The sequence below is a fragment of the Diceros bicornis genome, chromosome 4, assembly GCF_020826845.1.
Source record: "Diceros bicornis minor isolate mBicDic1 chromosome 4, mDicBic1.mat.cur, whole genome shotgun sequence".
NCBI lineage: Eukaryota > Metazoa > Chordata > Mammalia > Perissodactyla > Rhinocerotidae > Diceros > Diceros bicornis.
This window is the reverse complement of record NC_080743.1, coordinates 101593567-101616560: the sequence shown is the minus strand read 5'-3', so window position 1 is coordinate 101616560 and position 22994 is coordinate 101593567. Positions and strand designations below refer to the sequence as shown.

The 22994-nt window shown below is 55.6% G+C and overlaps 1 protein-coding gene across 5 annotated transcripts; it reads right to left on the bottom strand.

Annotated features, from left to right (window-relative positions):
* Positions 1–3829: 3829 nt before the first annotated feature.
* On the bottom strand, positions 3830–22994 carry ETNK2 (ethanolamine kinase 2). Of its 5 annotated transcripts, XM_058540286.1 has the most exons (8): positions 22488–22994; positions 20565–20824; positions 17424–17546; positions 12502–12644; positions 11793–11876; positions 9137–9282; positions 6309–6382; positions 4586–4730 (listed from the first exon to the last, which is right to left on the bottom strand). In XM_058540286.1, exons 1-8 carry the CDS (start codon positions 22743–22745, stop codon positions 4658–4660), a joined length of 1161 nt encoding a protein of 386 aa, XP_058396269.1. In that variant the 5' UTR covers positions 22746–22994; the 3' UTR covers positions 4586–4657. The 5 variants fall into 5 exon arrangements, with proteins under 5 accessions (XP_058396267.1, XP_058396268.1, XP_058396271.1 ...); XM_058540284.1 differs by lacking the exon at positions 6309–6382 and having other exon boundaries at positions 3830–4730; XM_058540287.1 differs by lacking the exon at positions 17424–17546.

Genomic DNA, 22994 nt, shown 5'->3' with positions numbered 1-22994 from the left:
CCAGTACATTTCTCCTGTTTACTCTCAGGGAATTTTTTGTTTTCTGTTGGCATAGTAGACAGACCATTTCAGAATCTGGCCCTAGTGTTGGGGAGAGGGGAGGCTGGCCCAAGTCCAGGATTCCTAAATGCCTCGCCAGCTCAGGCACCACTGCCCCCTGGTGGCAGTTCGAGGGAGCGTCAGGCGGGGCCTGGGAGGAAACATCTTGCGAAAGGAGGCCCAGGCCAGATGCCAACCCCAGAGCCCACACTCTGAATGAGGAAGACAGTGTCCTGCGTCGCAGAGGTGAGCCAGACCTCACCACAGAGTGCCCACTGGGTCCTAAGAAAGAGGGCCGTGGTAAGCGCTCTGTAATGAGTCAGAAGCCTGGGCTCCCCCCAGAACTAGCCACATGTCTTAGGGGGAGGTGTCACATCTCCCCTTTGACCTCACTGACCTCATCTGAAAACAAGGAGGTTAAGCCTTATCCGTGGTTCTTACCCTCTTTTGGAGAGGGAGCCCTTTGGGAATCTAATGAAAGCTGTGAATCCTCATCCAGAAAAGGGCTCACATGGACACCCTGAGCCCATTTATGAGCCCCCAGGATACCGATTAATAAGCCGGGTCTCTAATGATGTGCTTCTGGGCTCTATCTGTGACCTTATGCTTTGAATGAGGATTTCAAAAACCTACATATCATACTAGGAAAAATTAGACCTGAAATGTCATACTGAAACTCCCAAAATGCATAGTAACAAGGATTGATAAAAAGACTAACCCTTGTGACTAAAAACTTAATCCCATTAATATGGAATGAGGGCAGCAAAGCTGAATGGCAATTCTTGTAAAAGAGTTAGAATTGGGTTGGATTAATAGAGGCTTGTTCACAACAAGGGAGGTGACGGGCCAGTGTACTCCACACAGGCCTGGTCCCAGGTGCATCATGCCAGTCCTAGCCCTTATTAGAAAAGGCCACTGTCACAATGGAAGGGCCCAGAGGCAGGCACCCTGCACAGAAAAGGACTGGAGGGACCCTAGTGGACATGTCCTTAGAGGAATGGTCAAAAGGGCTAGGGATGTTTAGTCCAGAAAAGAGACCAGGGTAGGGCAGGGAGGATAAGATCCTTTCTTCAAAGCTGTTAGGTGACCAACATATAGCTCTTCTAAGTAGAAGCTCTAACTCGTGGGGTAGAACTTGGCCTCAATGCAAGTCTCCAGGGTCAATATTTTTGGCAACTTTTTGACAAAGATGTTTAAAAGTGGTAATGAACTTCCCAACACAGGAAGTATTCAAGCAGAGGCTCTTAAATGCTGGAAGAGAGATTTCTAAATCAGAGAGGGTGGTGGTGAGAAAAGGTAGCGGAGAGGTGAGAGAAGGTGGTGAGAGGGTGGTTGATTCCAGGGCCACAAACACGGGAGTGAAGACTCTCCAGGAATTAGGGTCCCAGCCTTTTGTCTAGGGAGCGTCCTGGCTGCTGGCCTTTGCTGGTTTTTTCCCAGCCCAGCCTCCCAGAGCTTTGGGCCTCCTCTCCTTTGCCCTCCCCACCCAGGTCTCCGCAGGGGCAAGCAGCCGAGGCTGGCCGGGGAGGCCTCTTGAGGAAAAGAAGCAGGCCGTCCTTGGGAAGAGCAGCATGGCTGGCTGCGGCCCTGCCCTCTAGTGGTTACGTGGGAGATTGCTCATCTCAACTTCTGCTGCCCATCTCCCCCACCCTCCAGTCCCCACCACTGCCCTCTACTGTGTCCCAAACCAAATCCGGGCGTCTAGTCGGGACACTCCCAGAAAGACGCACCCTCACCACCTGCCAGTCCTGAGTTCCTCTCGCTTCCCTAGGCCCAGGTCCTCTGGCCTCAGGGGGGCCTGAGGCCAGTACTGCCCACCTCCCACTCCAGGAAGCCTTGTCCCACCCTCCTCACTCCAGCTGCCGAGACAGTCACGTGCCCTGCGTCCTCTTAGGATTGGGAAAGCCCTCCACGGGGACCTAGGGTTGGTGTCCTGGAGCCCCACTCCTGCCCCAGGAGAGGCAGGATGCGGTCAGGTGTGCTGTGAGCCCAGGAACAGTGTCCTGGTCATTACCAGGAAGGCTGGGGCACAAGCTGGGTCTCTGCCCTCCCCATGCCTCTCCTGTGGAGGCCGAGGGTCAGAGACCAGACCTCTGCCCAGGCCTGCTGTGCCCAGAGCTCCTTCTGAGGGTCTAGGAAGGGGCCTGGGGGAGTGGAGCCCAGGCCACCCTCGGGAGTCTCCAAGGCCTGGTGCTGAGCAGGGAGGGCCAGGGTGCTGGTTAGTCTAGGGTGGCAGCCAGAGACACGGTGGGGCTGCAGGCTTTCTGGGGGAGGGGTGTGGCTAAACTACCCCCCTCCCCAGCACCCCTATCCCCACCTGCCCACTCCCCCGGAGAACTGGAGGAAGGAGGACGCTTTCTCAAAGAAGGCAGTGGGATGGTGCCTGCAGGTTAACTCCTGCGGTGCAGGTGGTGGCCAGGGGCCTCGGGCACAGGACAATACCTGGGGGTCCCTGTTCCAGCCATTCCCTGCTCACCACTGCAACGCAACACCGTCTCCAACGCTGTGACATCAAGGCCCCAGGAGGCTGGAAACGAAGCTGCCTTCCCAGTGGTGATTCCTGCTCTCAGCTCCAGAGGCGGATCTGAGAGGGACAAGGAGGATGAGCACTGCCATGTAGTGCATCCACAGGAAGGCCGCACCCATGACCACCTGACCCCACAGATGACCCCAGGGCCCGATCTGCCCAGCCTGGCACCATCCCTATGTCAGGCACACCTTTCCCCCACGTCCTCCACTAGCACCCCTCCTGGGGGCCCACTACACTGGATGACTGTGACCTTGAAGAAGACCCCAGCTGCCAGTGCCAGCTCAGCTCCAATGGTTGCCGTGGCACCTGCTACCGTTGCAGGCAGAAGCCAAACAGCCAGAGTCCACTGGCAGGCAGCTGCTGCAGGTACTGCCCCTAAGGGCACCAGGCACCTTCTGGGGGCCCTGGAGGCAGCTGCTGCCCTGCTGCCCAGCTGCCCAGCCTGGGGAGTGCAGCCACAGCAACGTGGGCTGCCAAGAGGTACGTCCCTGCTCCCCTTTGAGCTTCTGCTCTCCCCTCCCTCTGGCCTTCTGAGAAGGGGACAGATTGGTTCTAGAAATCACCATTGCCTGCTGTCCGGCAGAGCAGCGCCGATGGCTAGGAGCCAGCGAGGACTGAGGAAGCAGTCCTGAGCGCCCCGGGCAGGCTCTCACTGGCTCATCACCCAGGTAGGCCAAGTTCTTGGAATCTGCAGCCTAGTTCCTGCTAAGCCGCACCCTCCCAGGGTCAACTTAGTCTAGCAAGATGCTCAAAGGCAGAGGGCCTGTGCAACTGTAGCCCTGCCCAGGGCTACCCCAAACCAGGGGCCCAGGCCCTGGGAGCCAGGTGCATGGAGAGCACGGCAGCAAGTGTGCAGCCCAAGGGTACCCCAGAGAAGGGGCTGGAGCAGCCCTCCATCCCCACTGCAGGAGAACTAACCACTCCCTCCAAGTCAGAACCTCCCCATTGGCACTCAGACACAGAGTGGTCCAGACATGGCCATTTTAATGCAGAAAACCACCATAATTTACAAATGAATCACTTTTATGGGCCAGAGCCAGGACGGCCCGAGGGGCTATGAGGGCAGAGAGGAGGTGGAGACTGTTGAGGGGCCACGAGCTCAGTCAGCACCTTCACGACCCAGCCTACCCAGGCTCTCGCATGCTGGTCGGCCCTGGAGGTCCCTGGTCCCTGCCCCTTGACTCCTGCTAGTCATTCCCAAGTGACTCCTTGGGTCCGTTTCAGGGCAGAAGGTGGACATAGAGAGACAGATCCTTGGAAGTGAGGGCCTGGAGGGCAGGGGAGCCAACAAGGCTGCTGTCCAGCCACTCCACTCTGGCTCTGTCCCCTCCAGCCAAAACACAGCATGAAGCAGAGCCAGGCTCTGAAGGCCCAGGACACCACCACTCCCTTGCCCTCCCTCCCAGCAGCCAGCAGAAGGACAGAACACAAGCTCAGAGCAAAAAGGGCATGGCGGCGGGGGGTGGGGGGGAGGCGCGAGTTCTCGGGTTGAGGTTTGGGGAAGGGGCTATTGGATTGATCTGGCTTGGAGAAAGGGAAGGGTCTCAGATGAGGCAGCTGCTGAGGGAGCCATCAAACCCAATTCCAGACCACCCCCCACAAGATAGGTACATCCGTCTGTCTGTTGGCACCATGCTGGTCTGGGCTCAGCACCTCCCACGTGGGGCATGTGAGGGGATGGGCTGGAGGCTCAGGGCACTGGAGGTAGAAAGGAGCCCTCCCCGCTTCCCCAAGCCAGGAAGGTCAAAAACACATCTAAGGCAGCCCAGATTCCCGCCTGGCCCGGGACTGGCAATGCTGGGCTTCCCAGGGGTGGTTGTGGTCCAGGTTGCGACTGGCTACAGGTACTTCCCCCAAGTCTGGCAAGGTGAAGAGGACCCCCAGAGGGCTGGGCCCTGTCAGCCCATCCAAACAAGAGAATGCGGTCTCCAGCAGCATCCACTGGGGGCTGGCAGCAGGGGCAGAACCTTCTCCCTAGACACCCACCTGTCCCCTCTCCCACCTTGTCCAAGCGTTGGACCCAGAGCAGAGCCGAGCCCTGGAGAACAGGTCTGACCAGGCAGGTGGGGGGAGGGACGAGGAAGCTGGTCACTTTGGCATCTCCAAGGCTGACACCTGAGGCTTCACCTCCAAGTACTGGTTGAATCGGATCACTGCGTACCTGCGGAACACGGGGCAGGGCGCTGGGAGTGAGACGGGAGGCCAGGGAGGCCGCGCTGGGGCACTCACGCCACGGGGGAAGTTTCTCACCAGCTCAGCCCATCTAGGTCTGGGCAGGTCAACCCCAGCCCAGGCTGATTTTTACTTTTTTTTATTTCAACTATCATTTTTTCTTCTTAGATCAAACTGGAGCCACCCTTCCCCAAATATGTTTGCTTGCTTTCTGATTTTTTACAGCCTAGTAGTATTAGGAACATTCATATTGTTGTGCTACAGATCTCCACGATTTTCTCATTTTGCAAAACTGAAACTCTGTCCCTGTTAATCAGCAACCCTCCATTCCCCTCCCCCTAACCCCTGGCACCCACCAGTCTACTTTCTGTTTCTACGATTGACTACTCTAGGTACTTCATATAGGTGGGATCAAACAGTGTTTGTCCTTTCATGACTGGCTTATTTCACTCGGCATAATGTCAAGATGCATTCATGTTGTAGCATGTGACAGGATTTCCTTCCTTTTTAAGGCTGAATAATATTCCATTGTATGACTAGACCACATTTCGTTTATCTATTCATCATCCCTAGCCAGTGGGGTTGCTTCTGCCTTGTGGCTATTGTAAGTAATGCTGCTATGAGCATGGGTGTGCAAATATCTCTTCGAGGCCCTGCTTTCAATCCTTTTAGATATATACCCAGCAGTAAGATTTGCTGGATCATATGGTCATTTTATTTGTAATTTTTTGAGGAAGCACAGTATTGCTTTCCATAGCAGCTGCACCATTTTACATTCCCACCAGCAGTGCACAGGCTTCCAGTTTCCCCACATCCTCGCCAGCGCTCATCATTCTGTTTATTTGATAGCAGCCATCATCCTGGGTGTGAGGTGCTGTCTCATTGAGCTTTGGGCTGCATCTCCCTAATGGTCACGAACTGTGAAGCCAAGGTAGTGACTCCTTTCCAGCTGAGGGTGGGTCAGGAAGAAAAGGGCAAGGAGGACAAAGTGATTGCTGGCCCTCAGGGACACCTGTACCTGGCAGGACGGGCCCTGGAGCAATCAGAATTCAAGTACGGTCTCCCATCTCCATATAGCTCTGAATGTATCACTGAGGCCACTGAAGGAGGAGCTGGGTCTGACACCCACACAGGAAGCCTGAGCCAGCCCCGGGGCCTCAGCAGTCACTTCCACTCTCCAGAACTCTGTCTCTTCTGCTATAGAGTGAGGCTCAACTCACAATCTTTCAGACCGATTTTCAACACTTCCCTTCCCTTTGCTGCCTGGCTCCGTGGCTAGGAGCGTGGCTAGCAAAGCGGACCATGGTGGGGGGGGCAGGGAGAGGGGAAGCCAGGGAGGGGAGTTCGAGAGCTTCTGACTGCTTTCTGAGTGCTGCTCCTGGTCACATGCTCCCCAGGCTCCCCGGAGCCGTGACCCCACTGGACACAGGCTGGCCAAAATGGGCATGAGTTAGAGCAGAGGCATGGCCTCTGGACGTTCTATTCAGGCTGTCCTTTGCCCCTACACCCTCAGCTGCAGGCTCTTCCTTTCCTCCGCCCCTGCCCCCAGCTTGTCCCCTGCACTCACCTGAGGAAATCAAAGTTGATGGTGGAGAACTGGGCCTGGATGAGGGCCCAGAGTGCCCAGAAGAAGTGGGACGCCTGGAAAGACCAGAGAGGGTCAGCGTGGCAATCCCCTCATGCCTGTCACGAACCCCACATGGCTAGAGGGGCATAGTCTGGAAGACACAGAACTAGGACACTGGCAGAGACACAGTGGGGTCTCCCCAGCAGAGGTGAGGGAAATTGCAGAGATCAAGTCACTGGACAGCACATGGGGGCTCCACTCCCTCTAGAAAAAGGCAAGCAGAGTCGGCTCCACCCATCCCGGGAGAGGGTCAGCAGGATGGTGCTTCTAGGGCTTTCAGCTTGTTCCCCAGCCTAAGCAGGACCCGAACTCCACCCCTGGCCTCTCCCCTGCCTGGGCAATCTCCTCAAGTCTTCCAGGCCAAGGTATCCAGGACAAGATGAACCTCTAAGCCAGAGCTCAGGCCCAGGGGAGGGGCTGGGGCCCCTCAGCAGAGCCCTGGCCACATGGTCATCGGGGGTCCTGTCTGCTGGAAGACCCCTAAAACTGCCCTCCTCCACCCCTTTCCCTCTCTCCTCTCAGGAGGTGGGTTGTGTGGGAGAACGAGTGCAGGTGTGGGAAGCAGAGCCCCGAGTCTGGGCGCCGACTGAGCACTGACCTGCACTCCCCGGAGCCAGAGGCCACCCCAAGCTCAAGAAGCCAGAGAGCCGTGCTTCCTGCTGCCCTGGACAAACTGCAGTGACATCACCACTCTCCCAGGCCGGGGCCCCCACCCTAGTCCTGCTCGCTCTGGGGTTGGCTATAAGCACCTCCTTCTACTTGCCTCCCTTCTCAGGACTTAAAGGGGGCCTAGATCAATTAGCAAGTATGAATGATTACTAAAAATTTAGCAAGAGAAAGGCATGGGTGGAACAGTTAAGAAGAACCTGATGGAGAATCAGTTTTGTGCCAGGGAGGAAAATAGAAGAGGCAATCCAAAACCACAGGTAAGTAAAGATTTTCTTGAGCTCTACAATGTGCTGTGAAATTCAAGGCCACTGACATTAACAAGACCAGTTAGCAATCCCCTGAGCACATAGCAGTGGAGACCTGGCACGAACCATGTACCTTGGATAAGTGGTACTCAAAATTGAGAACTGACAGCATGGTAATGGGAGCAGGAAGAGCCTGATGGGAAAGGCTTACATAGAGTTCTGAGTCAGCAGAGGTAGTTAACAAGGAGGATTAGAACTGACATTCTCTATAAGACCTGAAACCATGAAACTTCTAGAAGAAAACACAGGCAGTACGCTCTTCGACATCGGTCTTAGCAGCATATTCTCAAGTACCATGTCTGACTGGTCAAGGGAAACAAAAGAAAAAATAAACAAATGGGACTACATCAAACTAAAAAGCTTCTGCACAGCAAAGGAAACCATCAACAAAACAAAAAGACAATCTAACAATTGGGAGAAGATATTTGCAAACCATACATCTGATAAGGGGTTAATCTCCAAAATATATAAAAAACTCAGACATCTCAACAACAAAAAAACTAACAACCCAATTAAAAAATGGGCAAAAGACCTAAACAAACACTTCTCCAAAGAATATATACAGATGGCCAACAGACACATGAAAAGATGTTCCACATCATTAACTGTCAGGGAAATGCAAATCCAAACTACAATGAGATATCACCTCACACCCATCAGAATAGCTATAATTAACAACACAGGAAACAAGTGTTGGAGAGGATGTGGAGAGAAGGGAACTCGCACTGCTGCTGGGAGTGCAAACTGGTGCAGCCACTATGGAAAACGGTATGGAGATTCCTCAAAAAATTAAGGATAGAACTACCATATGATCCAGCTATTCCACTGCTGGGTATTTATCCAAAGAACTTGAAAACACCAATGCGTAAAGATACATGCACCCCTGTGTTCATTGCAGCGTTATTCACAATAGCCAAGACATGGAAGCAACCTAAATGCCCATCAAAGGAAGAATGGATAAAGAAGATGTGGTATACATACACAATGGAATACTACTCAGCCATAAGAAACGATGAAATCCAGCCATTTGTGACAACATGGATGGACATTGAGGGTATTATGCTAAGCAAAATAAGTCAGAGGGAGAAGGTCAAATACCATATGATCTCACAAGTAGAAGATAAAAACAACAACACACACACACATAGAGACAGAGATTGGATTGGCGGTTACCACAGGGGAAGGGGGAAGGGGGGGGAAAGGGGTGATTAGGCACATGTGTGTGGTGATGGGTTGTAATTAGTATTTGGGTGGTGAACATGATGTAATCTATGCAGAAATAGAAGTATAATGATGTACACCTGAAATTTATATGTTATAAACCAATGTTACTGCAATAAATAAATAAATTTATTAAAAAAAAAAAAGAACTGACATACTCTATCTCCTCCAAAGGCTAAAAAAAAAAAAAAAAATGAAGGGATGCTTTTAACTGTAGCATGAAAGGCTAAGGTTAGATACCAGAAAGAACTACTTGTCCAAATGAGGGAATTGCTAACAAAGGAAGCCGGGATCTTTCTTGGAAGTAGTTCTCTAGGAAGGAGAGAACCTAGACCTGATGGGGTGGGGGAAACAGGGAATAGGGCATCTTAGTATTAAGAGGATGCCAGAGATGGCTCTTCCCAGACCAGACCTCTAGGCTGGGGTTCAGGAGCATATGATGGGGGTCCCCAGGACCTCACATCTGACCCTGGGCTATGCTTCCTCCTCCACCACAAGGCTGTGAGAGGGTAGGAGCTGGGGGTGGATCTGTGTCCCTCCCTCCCCTGCCCCCTCCCAGTCACAAGCACTCACCAGGGCAAACTTGTTGACTTGCACGTAGAGCCTCTCCACCTCCCTGGGGGTCACGGCTGTCCCCTTTTGTGCCTGCAGGTAGTAGCGCAGCCACTGCAGCTGGGTCTCCCGCGCTGGGTACTGGCAGTAATCGACTTCATTCACACCTGATGGGGAGGTGGGGCGCACAGAAGTTGCTAGGAGATGGGCCCACCTGGGGGTCTCTTCCAGCTCAGTAGGTGTTCCCTGCTCCCCTCAAAACCTGCATCAACTTTGCCCTGCAGGGCTGTGCCCCAGGAGGCAGGCCTGGGAATGCAGCCAAACTCCTTTGACCACCAAATTCATTGAATGTGTGGAGGGCCGAGCCCCACCCCAACCAGGGACACTGCTTTCAGTGGGCTGGAGGAAGCAGAGACAGGCAGACTGGTTGAGAGGCAAGGCACGGTCCTGGGAGTGACGGGGACCCCCTAAGACAGAACTACTGCATCCCTATGCCCTCTATGAAACTAGGGCACGGAGAAGGAGCTCAGCCAAAGCATGGCATCAGAGGCCTAGTCATCTTAGGTCTAATGCTAATCTCCAGTTAGCCGTGGGCAAGCCCTTTCCTCTCATCAGCCTAAATCTCCTCATTTTTAAGGGAGGGAGCTGGACTTAACACGTGTGGCTCAAACATTGCTTCCTGGACCATTGTTGAGCTAGCTACTTAAAAATATCACCTGGAGGGCTTGGTGAAAACAGATTCCCAGTACCCCTCCCCTGTGTCCAATTCTCCAGAGGATTTGGAAATGCAGCCAGGCTGGAACCCCTGGACTAGACGGCCTTGATTCCTTCCAGCCCTGCCCTTCCTTGAGTCCTCAAGCTGCCAGCCCACTATGCACCAGTCACATCCTGGGCATGGCAGCAGAGACCCTGGCTTCACAGCTGGTACAGAAAGCAGTAATTTATTTAAGATGGGACCAGGACTGGGCCACGTTCCCCACAGTCTCTTCCTAACCTCTTCTTTCCTTCCTATCCTTCACAAGCCTCCCTTACATTCCTAGAGAAACACACTCACTCTCCTGGGGCCCCAAGAGTAGAGCTGGAGAAGAATTTCCTCACGCAGATGTAGACACTAAGGCCCAGAGAGAAGCAATGTGCTCAAGGTCACACAGCCAGTTAGAGGTGAGTTCAGGGTTGGAGTCCTTCCTCCCAGCCCCCGAGAACGCAGGAGGGCCCTTCGCTAGCTCTCAATCTCCTCTGTTGCCCTCCTCCTCCCCCATGCCAGGTTCCATCTCCTTCATTCTCAACTTGGGAGCAGGATGCAATCTGCTCCTTTGGAGAAATTCCAGCTGGACTTTGCTCTGGGCAGTGGGTGAAAAGGACTTAAAATGCTTAAGAATTATCTCTTCTGGAAAGGCCGGTGGGTCTGGCAGCTGACACCCAGGGTCCAGTGCCCTGGCAGTGCCAGCCTCTGCACCATGCCACAGCCCACAGCTCAGCTGCTCTGCCCAGCTGAGGCCCTGTCATCCCCTGGGGTCCTCAGTGCAGCTGGCGGCCACCCCGAGGAGTCATCCCCTCAGGTACAGTCCGTGCTTGACAGACCTGGTCACCTGGGCTTCCACAGGGGACCTGACTGGGCTGGGGAGTGGCTGAGGCTGGGCCAGGTGGTGGCTTTACAGTTGGTCTGGGCGTGCCGCACCCATGCTAGGCCACAGGGGCTGGCCACCTAATGCTGAGCACCCCCACTGCCAGCCCGGACGTCCCTCCAGCCTCAGCGTCCAGCTCCATCCCAGAGTTGCCTCTTCAGTCCCATCAAATTGTTTTTTAACAATGAAGCCCTCAAGCTGGAAAAACCTGCCCTGTTTCCTTTACTCAAATGATTCTATTGTACACAGGGTCCTTTAGAGAACATTGCCCGCCCCTAGGAAACACGCCCTCACCCAGCCTCTGCCATGCCTGCTCCAGGCTCCCTCAGCTGCCTACTGTCAGCAGTAAATACCAACAGGATGCTTAGTATGTGTCATACTTGTGTGTGTAACTCATATCAATACTATGAAGCAGGTACTATTAATATCTCCATTTTACAGAGGCACAGAGAAAGTAAGGAACCTGCCCAAGGTCACACAGCTAGCAGGCAACAAAGCCAAAACATGAACTTGGGGTGTCAAGTTACAGAATACATACATTTAACTAGTTCCACCTAGATTATTCTCATCAGGCCACCAAACAGCTACTCACAGGTTGCTCTTCTCCTTATCTGCATGCAGGGCCCTTATTTCTAATTGTGCAGGCTGTACTGGGCATAAAGGAGCTTGGACAAGGGGGCAAGTGGAGGCTGGGGCTGTCCTGTGCTGGCCCAGCTGTCGTGGGCGGTGTCTGCCCAGAGGAAGGGGTCTTTTTCTAACTCACATGCCAAGCCAAGTATCCTCAGAGGGCACGTTTTCCTAATTTGTACCAAACTACCGTATGGGCTAGCAGGGGTCTCCTCTGTGTATGTGGGTCCTGCCTCCCCCATGAGACTTGGAGCTCTCTCAGGCAGGCTGTGCCTTTCCCCCTCGAGCTGTGATATTTTGGAGGACAGTGGTTGTCTCGCCTCCACCCCCCAAGTATCAAACCCCTCTTATCCTCCCCCTGGACCTGCCCCTCCAACATAAGGAGGGTATCTTGGACACTGGCCAAATAGCAATGCCCCTCTCACCTGCAAACTCATTGAAATGGTTGCCAATGTCAAAAGCTTGGTAGTTGTAGCCGGCATATTCATAGTCAATGAACCGTACATGACCTATGAGGTAGAAGAGAGGCAATGAGGGTCCGTCCCAGGAGATCTGGAAATAGGGGCTGTCAAGCTTGCACAGACTTCTGGAATGCACCCCTGACCCTCTGCAGCAACCCGGCCTAACCCAACCTGCTCAGCAGCAATCTTCTCAGTTGCTTCCTTCCATCTGTCCATTTGTCCACCTGCCCTGCCCTCTGCTCTGTCCCTGCCCTGTCCCTCTCCCATGGCTGGACCCTCAGGCTCTCTCCATCTAAAGACACCTGTCCTCAGCATGGCTGAGGACTAGAAATCAAGCTCAGGACCCCCTGGGGGGAGGCTCTCTCTCCACGAAGGCTTGGGGCAGCCAACATGTCCTAGGAAGCCCAAAATGTCGCCAGGGGCAATGGCTCAGGTGCCCTAATATTGAGGACTTCCACAAACCACGATCCGACTTCTTTCTTGGCATAGATTATTCTAAGTGGGAATTTGCTTCCTTTTCCATTTGTCTCCTACAAATTACCTAAAGACCTAAACCAGAAGGTTTTTGTCCAAGTACTTGTCCAAGTACCAGCCTGAGAGACAGAAGCCTGAAGCCAGCTGATGCACCAGCCTGAGGCCTGCTGCGGCCTGGCCAGGGTCAGGGAAGCCGTACCTTTGGTGCTGTCATAGATGATATTCTTGCAGAGCAGGTCATTGTGACAAAACACCACAGGGGAGTCCAACTGGGACAGGTGCTCCTTCAGCCAGGCCAGCTCCTGTTCCAACACCTCTACCTTAGGGACATCTGCAGAAAGGCTGGACAGTGCGAGAAAGTGCTGGTGGGGGAGGGCTGATGGTAGACAGGTAGGTGCTTGGCCTCAAGAGCCCTGAGCTCTGGCTCCATCACTGCCTCTTACTGCAGAGGGGCCCTGCACAGACGGCTGGCCTTCCAGACCCTCCCTTGTGTCACCTGTAAAATGGCACTAAGGCCTCCTGTCCTTCTGACTTCCTGTGGTTTCTCTAAGAAGCTGAGAAAACACGGGTGTAAAAGCATTTTGCAAAGCATAAAAGTCCCTGACCGAACAGCATCCCTGCTACTTTGTGAAAGGGACAGGAAGGCAAGGAAGGAGGCACAAGAGAGGACAGGGGAGGTGGGAATGAGCGTCCAAACTCAGTTATCCCAGACTAAGAGAACAAGGGCAGAGGGAAGAGATGCAGACAGACCTGCTCTTAGGACACAGGACACATTCCTAGGGGCAGGTGTCGCTCTCTACAAGATTCTCCCAGCCAAGTTCCCCAGGCAGAGGAACTGCAGCACCTGGGGAGGGCGGGAGCACCGTGCTCTCTCAAGGAGGCAGAGGCACGTCCCGGTATGTCTCCCTCATGCTCTAGCGCCTGGTGTCACAGGTGGAAAGGACCAGAGAGATCACGTAGTCTAACCTCTCAGCTCACAGAGAGACCACTCAGGCCCATACAAGAGAGCGAGCAAGTTCCTTCTGGGCTCGCTCCTCCATGCCGAGGGAATGTCAGGGCCTCTCAGTGGAAAAGCACTTGCTCTGTAGCTCCCAGGAACGGGCCCCTCCCACCCTGAACTACGAGTGTGTGCTTCCTGGTCCCAGAACCCTGCCAGGCTGTGCAGGGGCAGCTTGAGGGCAGGAACAAGCATGCACGGAGGCCACCCCTACTGCGGCCCCACCCTGTCCCATGGCACATGCAGACATTTCTGCGGAGTGCATGGGTCAGGCAATGACATCCTCAGGGGCATGGGGAAGCTGGCGATGGCGTGCTGTGCCCAGATGCTCTGAACTTTGGTCCCCAGGAAGCACACAGGTCTATTTACACTGAAAAGCCAAATAGCTAGCAAGGCCCTTAAAACCCCAGAACCACCAATGGGTGGAGGGGAGGAGGCTGGGGTTTAATCTCCAGTCACATGTCCCCTGTTTGCTTTCTCGTCCAGGGCAGGGAGAGAACACGCAGGAGGATGAGACTGAGATTTGTCCTCTCTGACTCTCCCACAAGATGGCTCATTGTCCCCTCACCCAGCCCAGAGGCCAGAACACAGCAAAAAGTATTCAGCGAAGAGTATTCAGCGACTAAGGCATCCCCAGTTCCCCCAGGAAAAGGATGAGTGGCAGGCTCCCCCCCCTCTTTGATCTGAGAAGGTCAAAACTAAAAAGGATCTTAAGTCTCCAGTCCAACCCCATAAGGAAACTGAGGCTCAAGGAGGGGCAGAGGTGTCCTTCCAGCTTCTAGATGTCTCTGGCATAGGTGGACTCTCTACTACCTCATCTCAGGAAAGCAGTCCTGGGATTCAGAATCGAGCTGAGCCTCCTAACTGGAAGGGCTTGGTGCCCCTCGGAGGCTCTGCACAGGCAGCCCCAAGTCCAGGAGTCTGAGTGGGATGATCTGGGGGAGGCCACCCCTCATCCTCACTGGAATTTATCTGTGTCAATGGGTCTGCATAAGATGCATTTCAATCTTGGCTCTCCTTAAGAAGCTACCTTTCCTTTTAAGATTCTCTTCTTTTTCCTTGGGCTGAGACCATCCAAAGATAAGAATCAGGAGGCTTCCTTTGGTTTGCCCAGGTCTCAGCCTGAAAAACATGTCTTTGACATCCCAGATAGCGGCTGCCCAGGCCCTGACCTCTGTCTGACCCCACCCTACCTACCCCAAGGCCATGCAGATGCTTACTGTGGGAACAACCCAGGCCTCTATCTCTCTGGGCAGCCTCCATCGGCTGCCGTGCTTCCCTCCCCTGAGCACTTGAAACATCGCCAGCTTTGCTACCAGCCCTGACACCACTAGACTCTCTTAAGGCTGCAGGGTTGGCAGAACAGTAACTACCACCACATCACAGAAACGTTCACACCGCAGGCAGAACGGATCCTCCCACTCTGTCCCTCAGAGGCAGCAGGAGGGGGATGAAGGGGTAGGGGCCCTCCTCGGGGAAGCCTGGGGGTTCCTCCTGATGAAGGGACTGCTGCCTGGCCAGCGTCCACTCAGCTCTCAGGATCCGGGTGGGGGAACGTACCTTCTCTCATGATGGACTTCCTACGTGTTCAAGCTTCCTGGCTCATCACCTTTGCCCTCACACCACTCAACCCATCCGAATCTCCTCTTAATGCCCCCGAAGCAGTCATCAACCCCACATTCTCCCAGCCACCCCAGACACCTCCACGCCCACCCAAGCACCAAGGCTACCAAATCTATGTATGTCCACAAGGTCTCTGCCTCATCCCCCTATTCTCCAACCCCCGATGAAGCTGCCCTAGGGCAAGGCTCCTCAAAATGTGGTTCCTTGATCCCCTGCCTCAGAATCACCTGGGGAGCCTGCCAAAATGCAGAATCCTAGGGTCTAATGCAAGACCTCCTGCCCAGTCTCCAGGTTGGGTGGGAATCTGCGCTTAGTGAGCACTCTAGGGAATTGCAGGCTCAGATGCTGAGAACCCGAGTCCCAGATCTTGCTCATTCCGTACAACACTCCCTCAGTCGGTCTCCCTACCTCAAATCCCTACCTCCTTCCCCAACTCCCACCCAAATCTTCCTTTACAATGTTGGAAAGCTTTCTTGCTAAACCACAGTCGTGGCCAAGTTACTGACCTGAGTCCCTGGCTCAAACACCTTCACAATGGCTTTCCACTGGCCTGCTGAGTTAAATCTTGGCTCCTTGGCCTGGCATTTAAGACCCCTCACAATCCAGCTCCAATTCACCTCTGCAGTCCCATCTCCCATGACCCCTCCCACTCCCTCCTGAAAGTCTGCTCCAGCCAACCTCAACGACCCATCATCTAGGAGCAAACCGCACTCATTCCACCTCCTCCAGTTGGAGTGGCCTCCCTCTCATCTCTGTCCTGCCGCCTCTGCCAAGAAGACTCTCCCTGGCTCCCCCACCCTCAGCATACATTATACACCCTGCCTTCTTTTGCAGCTAGGCATGGGCAGGTCCTATTTACACAGATAGTTACTAAGCTCCTTGAGGACAGGGCCAATGTCAAGTTCCTGTTTTTGTTTTAATCCCAATCACTGTGCAACGAAGGACTGACTGTGTCAGGATTGTTAGGCAGCAACTGGAGTGCAAGTGCTTCACCTTGTCCAAGTGACTGCTCCCCACTGCCCTGCTATGGGCACGAGGCAGTTTAGGGCTGACATCAGCCCCTAGTGAGGCTCAAAGAGGTTACGCAACTTGATTTGCCCAAGGTCAATGGTGTGACAAGAGCAAAGGGGTTGGCTGGCTCTTCTCCAGGAACCACTCCCCTCCCAACAAGGTCACCCCCAAGGTCACACAGTGACAGTACAGTCAAAGGGAGCTGAAGTAGCAAGGATCGTGCCTGAGCATCAGGCCTGAACTCTAGTCCTTGAGCTGCCGCTGATCGACTTGACTTTGGGCAAGTCCCCTCCCCTCTCTGGGCCTCAGTCCTTCCACCTGTCAAATGGAGGCAGTGGGCTGGATGATCAGAGGGTCCTCTTGGCTCAGACAGCACAGGATCCTGCTCTCCCACTGCAGTTCAACTCCTGAGGGGGAAGGCAGTCCTTGTCCTAGAGATGACATTTGACATAGAAGGTCTGAACATGGGCCATCCTGGACAAACAGTCCCAAAGCAGTGCTTGATGTTCATTAAGTGGAAGGATCCAGATAAAGTCACGCACGTGTGTGTGTGACAGAGACACATGAAGGGGACAGAGTTAATTACCGTCTTGTCATCTGAAAGGGTGGAAGGAGAAATCCTTCCCCCAATCCCCTTCTGTACCCCACTCCCGTGAACTTCTGGAACAAGGATGGTGTTCAACCCCAGCAGGGAGCATGAGGGATCAGAGACTCACTACTGCCTTTCTTGTGGAGGGCGGTAGGAGTGACAGCACTCTTCTCCACGCCACCATCCTTTCCTCAGCACTCAAGGGTATGTCGGGGAGTCGCGTATCTGAAGGCCAGAAGGACTCTCAGGTTGCCAGCCAGAGAGCTTAACTGTGTAGGAACCCCATCTTCCCCGGGGAAAGGCAATGTCAGGATGGGTGGAGTACTCCCTTCCTGGAAAGAACGGCGAGGAAGCAGCTGGCTGTCAGTCTGAACAAGGTGGGGAGCAGCGTCCCCAGGGGCATGTGGCGACGAGAGGTGTCCAGGCAAGTAGCAGGAATCTTGATGTTCCGAGGCCTTGTCGGCTGACGAGCTCAGTTCTTCTGCCTGACTCTGAACTCGGCCTCACCCCATTCTGAGGGCCGGCCCTCCCTTCTCATTGCTCAGAAGGCAGCGCAGATAGAAAGGGCTCTGGGCCTGCCTCCGACTCGGCCCTGACATTGGGCAAAGCTTAGTCTCTGAGCCTCAATACCCTTCAAGTAAAATGGGAGACACTGCCCCCAACCCTAGTCCCTGCCACAACCAGAAGACTCAAGGAGAGATAAGTGCAAAGGTATAAAACTGTGGATCTAAGTTCCTGAGATGTAGTCAATCGGCCCAACTCTGCTTGGAGACAGAGACTCAGCAATCAGGACTGAAGCCCCTAAACCTCCTGTTGGCATGGGAGGGAGCCAAAAGAATGGGGGCATCACATTAAGGCAGTGGAGATGGTAGCAGCCTGGAACCCTCCCAGATCTTTGTACCTGGGGCTGATCTCGCTCTTCACAAGGGTGAAATAATTGTGCATCCTGTGCCAGAGAGTGGGCCTGGGCAGGCTGCCGTTGGCGTGGATGGTGTGAATCTTTGCCATTTCTAAGGCGATTAGCCTACAGCAGAAAACAGGAAGGGCAGAGTATCAGTGTGGGGCAGGCCCTCCTCAGCTCAGCCCCTCCTGACCAGAAAGGGGCCCTACAGGGTCCACTGGGGGGCTAGCCAGACGGTGAGTGTGGGGCTATTACAAATCTTTCAGAAACTCTCAGTCCTACAGGAGGATGGTCTCAGCAGACGGTGTGAAAATGAGAGAAAGCCTTTAGCCCGGCAGCAGCTCCCTCTCCCTCTCCAGAGCTGGGCAGCTTCAGGCAGCGAAAGGGCAAAGCAGTGGGCTGCTGGCCACAGGTCAATGACCCTGTCCCACCCCAAGGCTGTACCCACAGCAACCCCTGACGACAGAGGGGTCACCTGGGGATGGAGGCAGTGCCCCCACGCCCTCCTTTGACTCTGACCCATGCCCTCAGGGGGAGGTGAGGGCAGGGCACCAAGGGGTCAGGGGGTGGTGCTGCCAGGCAGGGAAGAAATGCCCGCCTCTTATCAGCCTGGCCAAGGTAGGGAGGGAAGCAAGCTGGCCCAGGGCAGCCCCTTCCTCTGCGGCAGGGAGTTGATGCTGGCGGCTGGGTGCCAAGGACGCAAAACAAACCAGCGTTCTATTTTCAAGTTCTCCTGTGGACATTATCCAAGGTCCCGGGAGAGAAGGAGGGGCGGAGGGGAGAGGAGAAAGCAGCACTGGGGAAGGGTACTGGGCGAGGGCTGGGGTAGATGGAGGACTGACCAGTCAGAGAGGGAGGGCCTTGATAAAGACCTCAGCATCTGAGGCCCTATGTGCCAGCTGGGCTCCCCCAGGCCTCTGCCAGCCCTCCCTTCTGGAGTCCCAGCCCCCACCCAGCTGCCAAGCCTCCAACATTCAAGCTTCCTTTGCCTCTGCCTGTTGCTCGAATAATAATCACTGGGAAAGACAACAAAGGCACTGGCTGTTTGAAACCTTGTTACCGAGCTGTTCCAGGGACACCCCTCCCCTTGCCAGGTCCTGGGAAGGGACAGGCCATCACCCAACAGGATAACAGGGCAGACTAGGGGCTCCTCCGGAAGCCCTCGAGGCTCCCACCTCCTAAAGGGTGGAAGGAGCAGGGGGTGTGGCAGCAACTGACTGCGTGAGAGATGAAGGCTGTGCTTTCAGAGCCTAGAGGCCCTGGGGCAGGAGGGAGCCCGCCAGGGTCTGGGCAAGGCAGAGAAACAGACCTGAGACCCAGGCCTTCCCTTCCCAAAGGAAGATTCCGAATAGAGCACGAACAGAGCGTTTCCTTGAATATCAATAGGGCTGTTGTCTGGAATAGCAATGAAAGTAACCTCAACACTCAGCACTTTTATGCTGCAAAGCCTCAGCTGGCAGAGGTTGGGAAATGGGGTTCAGGGGAACATGGGGAGGTAGCTCCCCAAGGCCTTCTCCTCCCTGCCTTTCCCTCAGAGATCCACCTTCACCCCAGAAAGATAATGGTCCATCCTGGGAAATCACCAAGGAACGGCCTACCTCCTACACCTATCCCAATTTCTGGCTCTCGCCAAATGTAAAGTTCTTATCGAACCTAAATCCCCCTTCAATCTTCCTGACAATGGTAATTGTTTCCATGAGAGAATGAGTGAAAGCATCAGATTCACAGAGGTGGAGGGAAACCAGGAGTGGTGAGGACCTGCTGATATTTGAGCTTGTTTGCATCAGACTGAGGGAGAGCTGGGAGGAGTCCAGTGGAAGAAGCCAGGACAGGGCCCCGCACTGCCCTGCTCTGACCTCACATCTCCGGTGGACGCACTGGAGCTGCTCAGCCGGAGCCTGAGAAGACCCTTGCACAGGTTTGTATGTCCCCCACCCGCAGACACGCACACACAGCTGAACACACAACTCTACGTGAATGAATATCCTGGAGCCTGACCAACCTCAGAGGCAGTGCTCAGGAGCACTGGGGGGCGGGGGGTGGTGGACTCAGATTCCCTTCTTCTAGGTCCTGAGAGGGCCTGCCAGGGGGTCTCTGCAAATAGGCCCACATGCACTAACTTGGGGTTCACTGGGTAGCAGGTGAGGGAGCAAAGGAGTTTCCTGGTCGACTCCCTGGGTGGGCTTGACTGCTTCCCCTTGGAATTTGGAAGGCTACTTCCCTTGGGTGAGACAGGACAGATGCCCAGGATCCCAGGCAGACCCCTGCACTGCTGGCCTCAGTGTCAGGCATAAACCTCACCTGCCTAGGGCCTCACTAGAGGCTGAGAGCCCTGCACATGGGCGTGGCATTGGAGGGAGGAAGGTGGTACTGCTGGACACCCCTGCCCAGCATGGTCAGAGAAAGGGAATGTACTCCGGGCTCCTCTTTGGTTCTCCCCATTCCAGACCACACAGAGGCATCCACAGGGCTTGAAGGTTAAGTCCAATTCCCGGGTCCTACACATCCAGGCATTTAATGGGAGGGGCTCCCTGGGGGCCATTGGTTCTTGGGAGCTTCTGGAAGGAAGCCTTGGCAACTCCCCAAACCTGAGCTCCCACCTGTCAGGGAACCTGGAAGGAGCTCAGACTGGGGGAGGGACGGCGTCTCTCTGGGCTGGTAAAAGCATGCTCACCGTGGATGGGGCCACTCTCCTAGCATACCTGAGCTCTTGGCAGGAGGAGAGGGGCAGGAAACCCCAAGCGCTCTGGGGATTTGACTCAGATTTCATTTCCAAGGCTCCGAGATGTTTCCAGGTCAGACTTGGGGTGGGCAGAAGGCTGAGGCATGGGCCGGGAAGCAGATCCCTGCTGCATTTAGGGAACCAGGTCCTTTGGTCTAATGTTGACCAAACTTCTCACTTGCCTCCTCAAGAACTCATCCTTCTAGCAGACCCCACTGCAAATCTATACAAAGCTATAACCCCTCTCTGCAGAGCAATGCACATAAATGCACACACATTTTCCATGCAATTTCAGGGAGTTCACAGATCTTAAGACCCTCATTCAGGGACACCACTCTACACCAAGAAGCTGGTCAAGGATTTCAAAGCCCAAGGCCTGAGGAACAGTAGAGACGCACGGTACCTGGGCACCCGCTCACCTGAAAAGCCGGGGCTCACGGATGTGCTCAGGCCCCAGGGCCATGCCCCGCATGTACTCATAGCACAGCCCATTCTGGAAGGTGCAGTAGAGTTTAGGGGCGCAGCCATGTGCTCGCAGCAGCTGGAAGTTCCTGACCTCATTCTCCCGGTCCACCAGCAGCTCCGTCCGCTCCCCGTACACCCGGACCAGCACACAGTCCCGCATGTCCTCCTCCACGTAGCAGGCCACCAGCTTGTTGGTAATGCCATCAGTGAAGCGCTAGCATGGGGACAGGGCAGCGCAGGTGTGTGGGCAGGGCCTCCGCTGCTGCCTTGGACTCCCCAACTCCAGGACAGGGTGCTCACCTGAATGCTGAGCACACCATGCAGGACCCCAGGCCTTCAGCCCCCTCCCTTAACAAAGAGCTCAGCACTGTTCCCACTGCTCTGCTCTGTCCCCATGCCTGCAGCAGCCCACGGAGTTCAAAAAGAAAACAGTAGCCTAGGCTCAGCCCCGGCACTCACTCCCCCTGGGTGTGCCTCTAGTGGGTGGGAGCTGGCAGTGGAGAAACGTCCATATCACTTGGCAGGTAGAAGCCCTCTCTCCCTCCTTACTCTTCCATCCTGGCCCTGAAAGAAACCTCCACGGACCAGAATGTGACAGAGGAGGGCCGAAAGTTGCCCAGGACGAGTGCGTCCAACCCACCGCCTCTCACCGCCTGCCAGGCAGGGGGCTCTTTGCTGTCCCTCTTGCCCTATCCAGTGGCAGAGGTGCAGGACCCCACAGCTTTGTGGTCAGAGCTCCTTAGGGCCTCTGCATTCCCACCAGAAGAGACAGTGGATCCTGGGCTGGGAGAGCGGACTCTGGGTAGGGTGACAAGGAGGGATGAACCATGGAATTTATGGGGAACAGTGTGACAGAGCTGGAAGGGGCCTTAGAGAACATGTGAACCAATTCTAGGTGGGGAAACTGAGGCCCAGAGAGAGGAGGGACTGGCAGATAGCATGTTAAGTCAGTGCTAGAATTAACCTCAGCCTTGCTTGATGCTGGGACAGTTTTACCCCAGAGGGGGCTTTTTATTTTGGAAATGCTACCCACCTATGGCTCCCCCAAGAGGGGCCTGTCAGCCTCCCCACTTGGTCCTGACCCTGCCTTTCCCCACCCCAAGGCCCACCAGCGCGGAGCTCCTACCACTCCAGCACAAGCTGCAGGTGCCCCGCTCAGGGCACCTTCCTCTCCAGGCAGCATCCAGAGAGTCTGGGGGAGGGGGGGCAGGTGAAGACTCTTTTCAGAGGATGCAGGTCAGCTGGGGAGTCAGTGGGAGGCTCCTCAGCGGGAGGCTCTGGCTGCATCCCTGTCCCTGAGAATGTGCCCAGCTGGGCGTGGGGAGGCGCCCTTTGTGTGGGCTGCTGAGCTAGAGCCTGGCGCCATGGCGAGGCTTGCACCCAGGGCAGGGGCTCGGGGCTAACCGCAATTCCACAGGGGAGCTCCTGGGACCCGCAGGGCCACTCAGAGTCTGGAGGCTCTGCTTCCACACGGGGTGGAGAGGGAGCAGCAACGTGTGTGTGAGTTTGGGGGGTTCCTTTAAAAGTTCCCGCCGCCTCAGGTTTCAGAGCCGGCTGGGTACGCGCTTCTGGGCAGCCAGGGGCACCAACACGCAGTGACAGGGGGTGGGCCCTGCACGCGCAGCATGCTGACAGTGGGCAGGAGACCCCAAGAGGAGGGGGATGTGTGCAGGGCCGACGGGGGCGGGAGCCTAGCTTTGCTTAGGGACCAAAATAGATGGAGAAAGATACATACACAAACTGCCAATCCAACCCTTTCCTGCGCAGCAGCCGCGCACGCCTGCACCGACACCCGGGCGGATGCACGGACAGACGTCCCCGCACCCCGTTCCGGCCCCGGCAGGGCCCCAGCCCGGACCCCGCGGCCGCTCGGCTACCTTGGTCCGAACTTGCTCGGGCTTCCAGCGCGGCCGCAGCTCCTGGATGAGGCGCAGGGCGCCGGGGAGGATGTTGTCCTGGTCCACCGATATGCCGAAGCACGGGACGGCGGCGGCCCTCGGGGGGCCCGGCGGCGCACGGCAGCCCGCGCCGGCCGCCGCCTTCTCCTCCATGCCCCATGAGCAGCGCGCGCTCGGCGCCCGCCTCCCCAGGTGCACGGGCGAGCGCGGCGGAGGAGCCGAAGGGGGCACAGCCATCCCCGGCACCCGCGCCCTCGGAGCCGCGCGCCAACGCCAGCCCCTGCGGGGGGCCGGCGCGAGTGGGAGTACTGGAGGAGGGGCCGCGGGCAGTCCGTGACTCAGGGGCCCGCGGCCCGGCGCCCGAGGCCGACCCGGGAACGCCGGGCCCGCCGCGCCTGTGACATCACGGGCGGAGGGCCGTGGGGCGGGGGCCGTGGGAACGCCCCCTCCCCCGCCCGCGGGCCGCGGGGGACCGCTGACCCACAG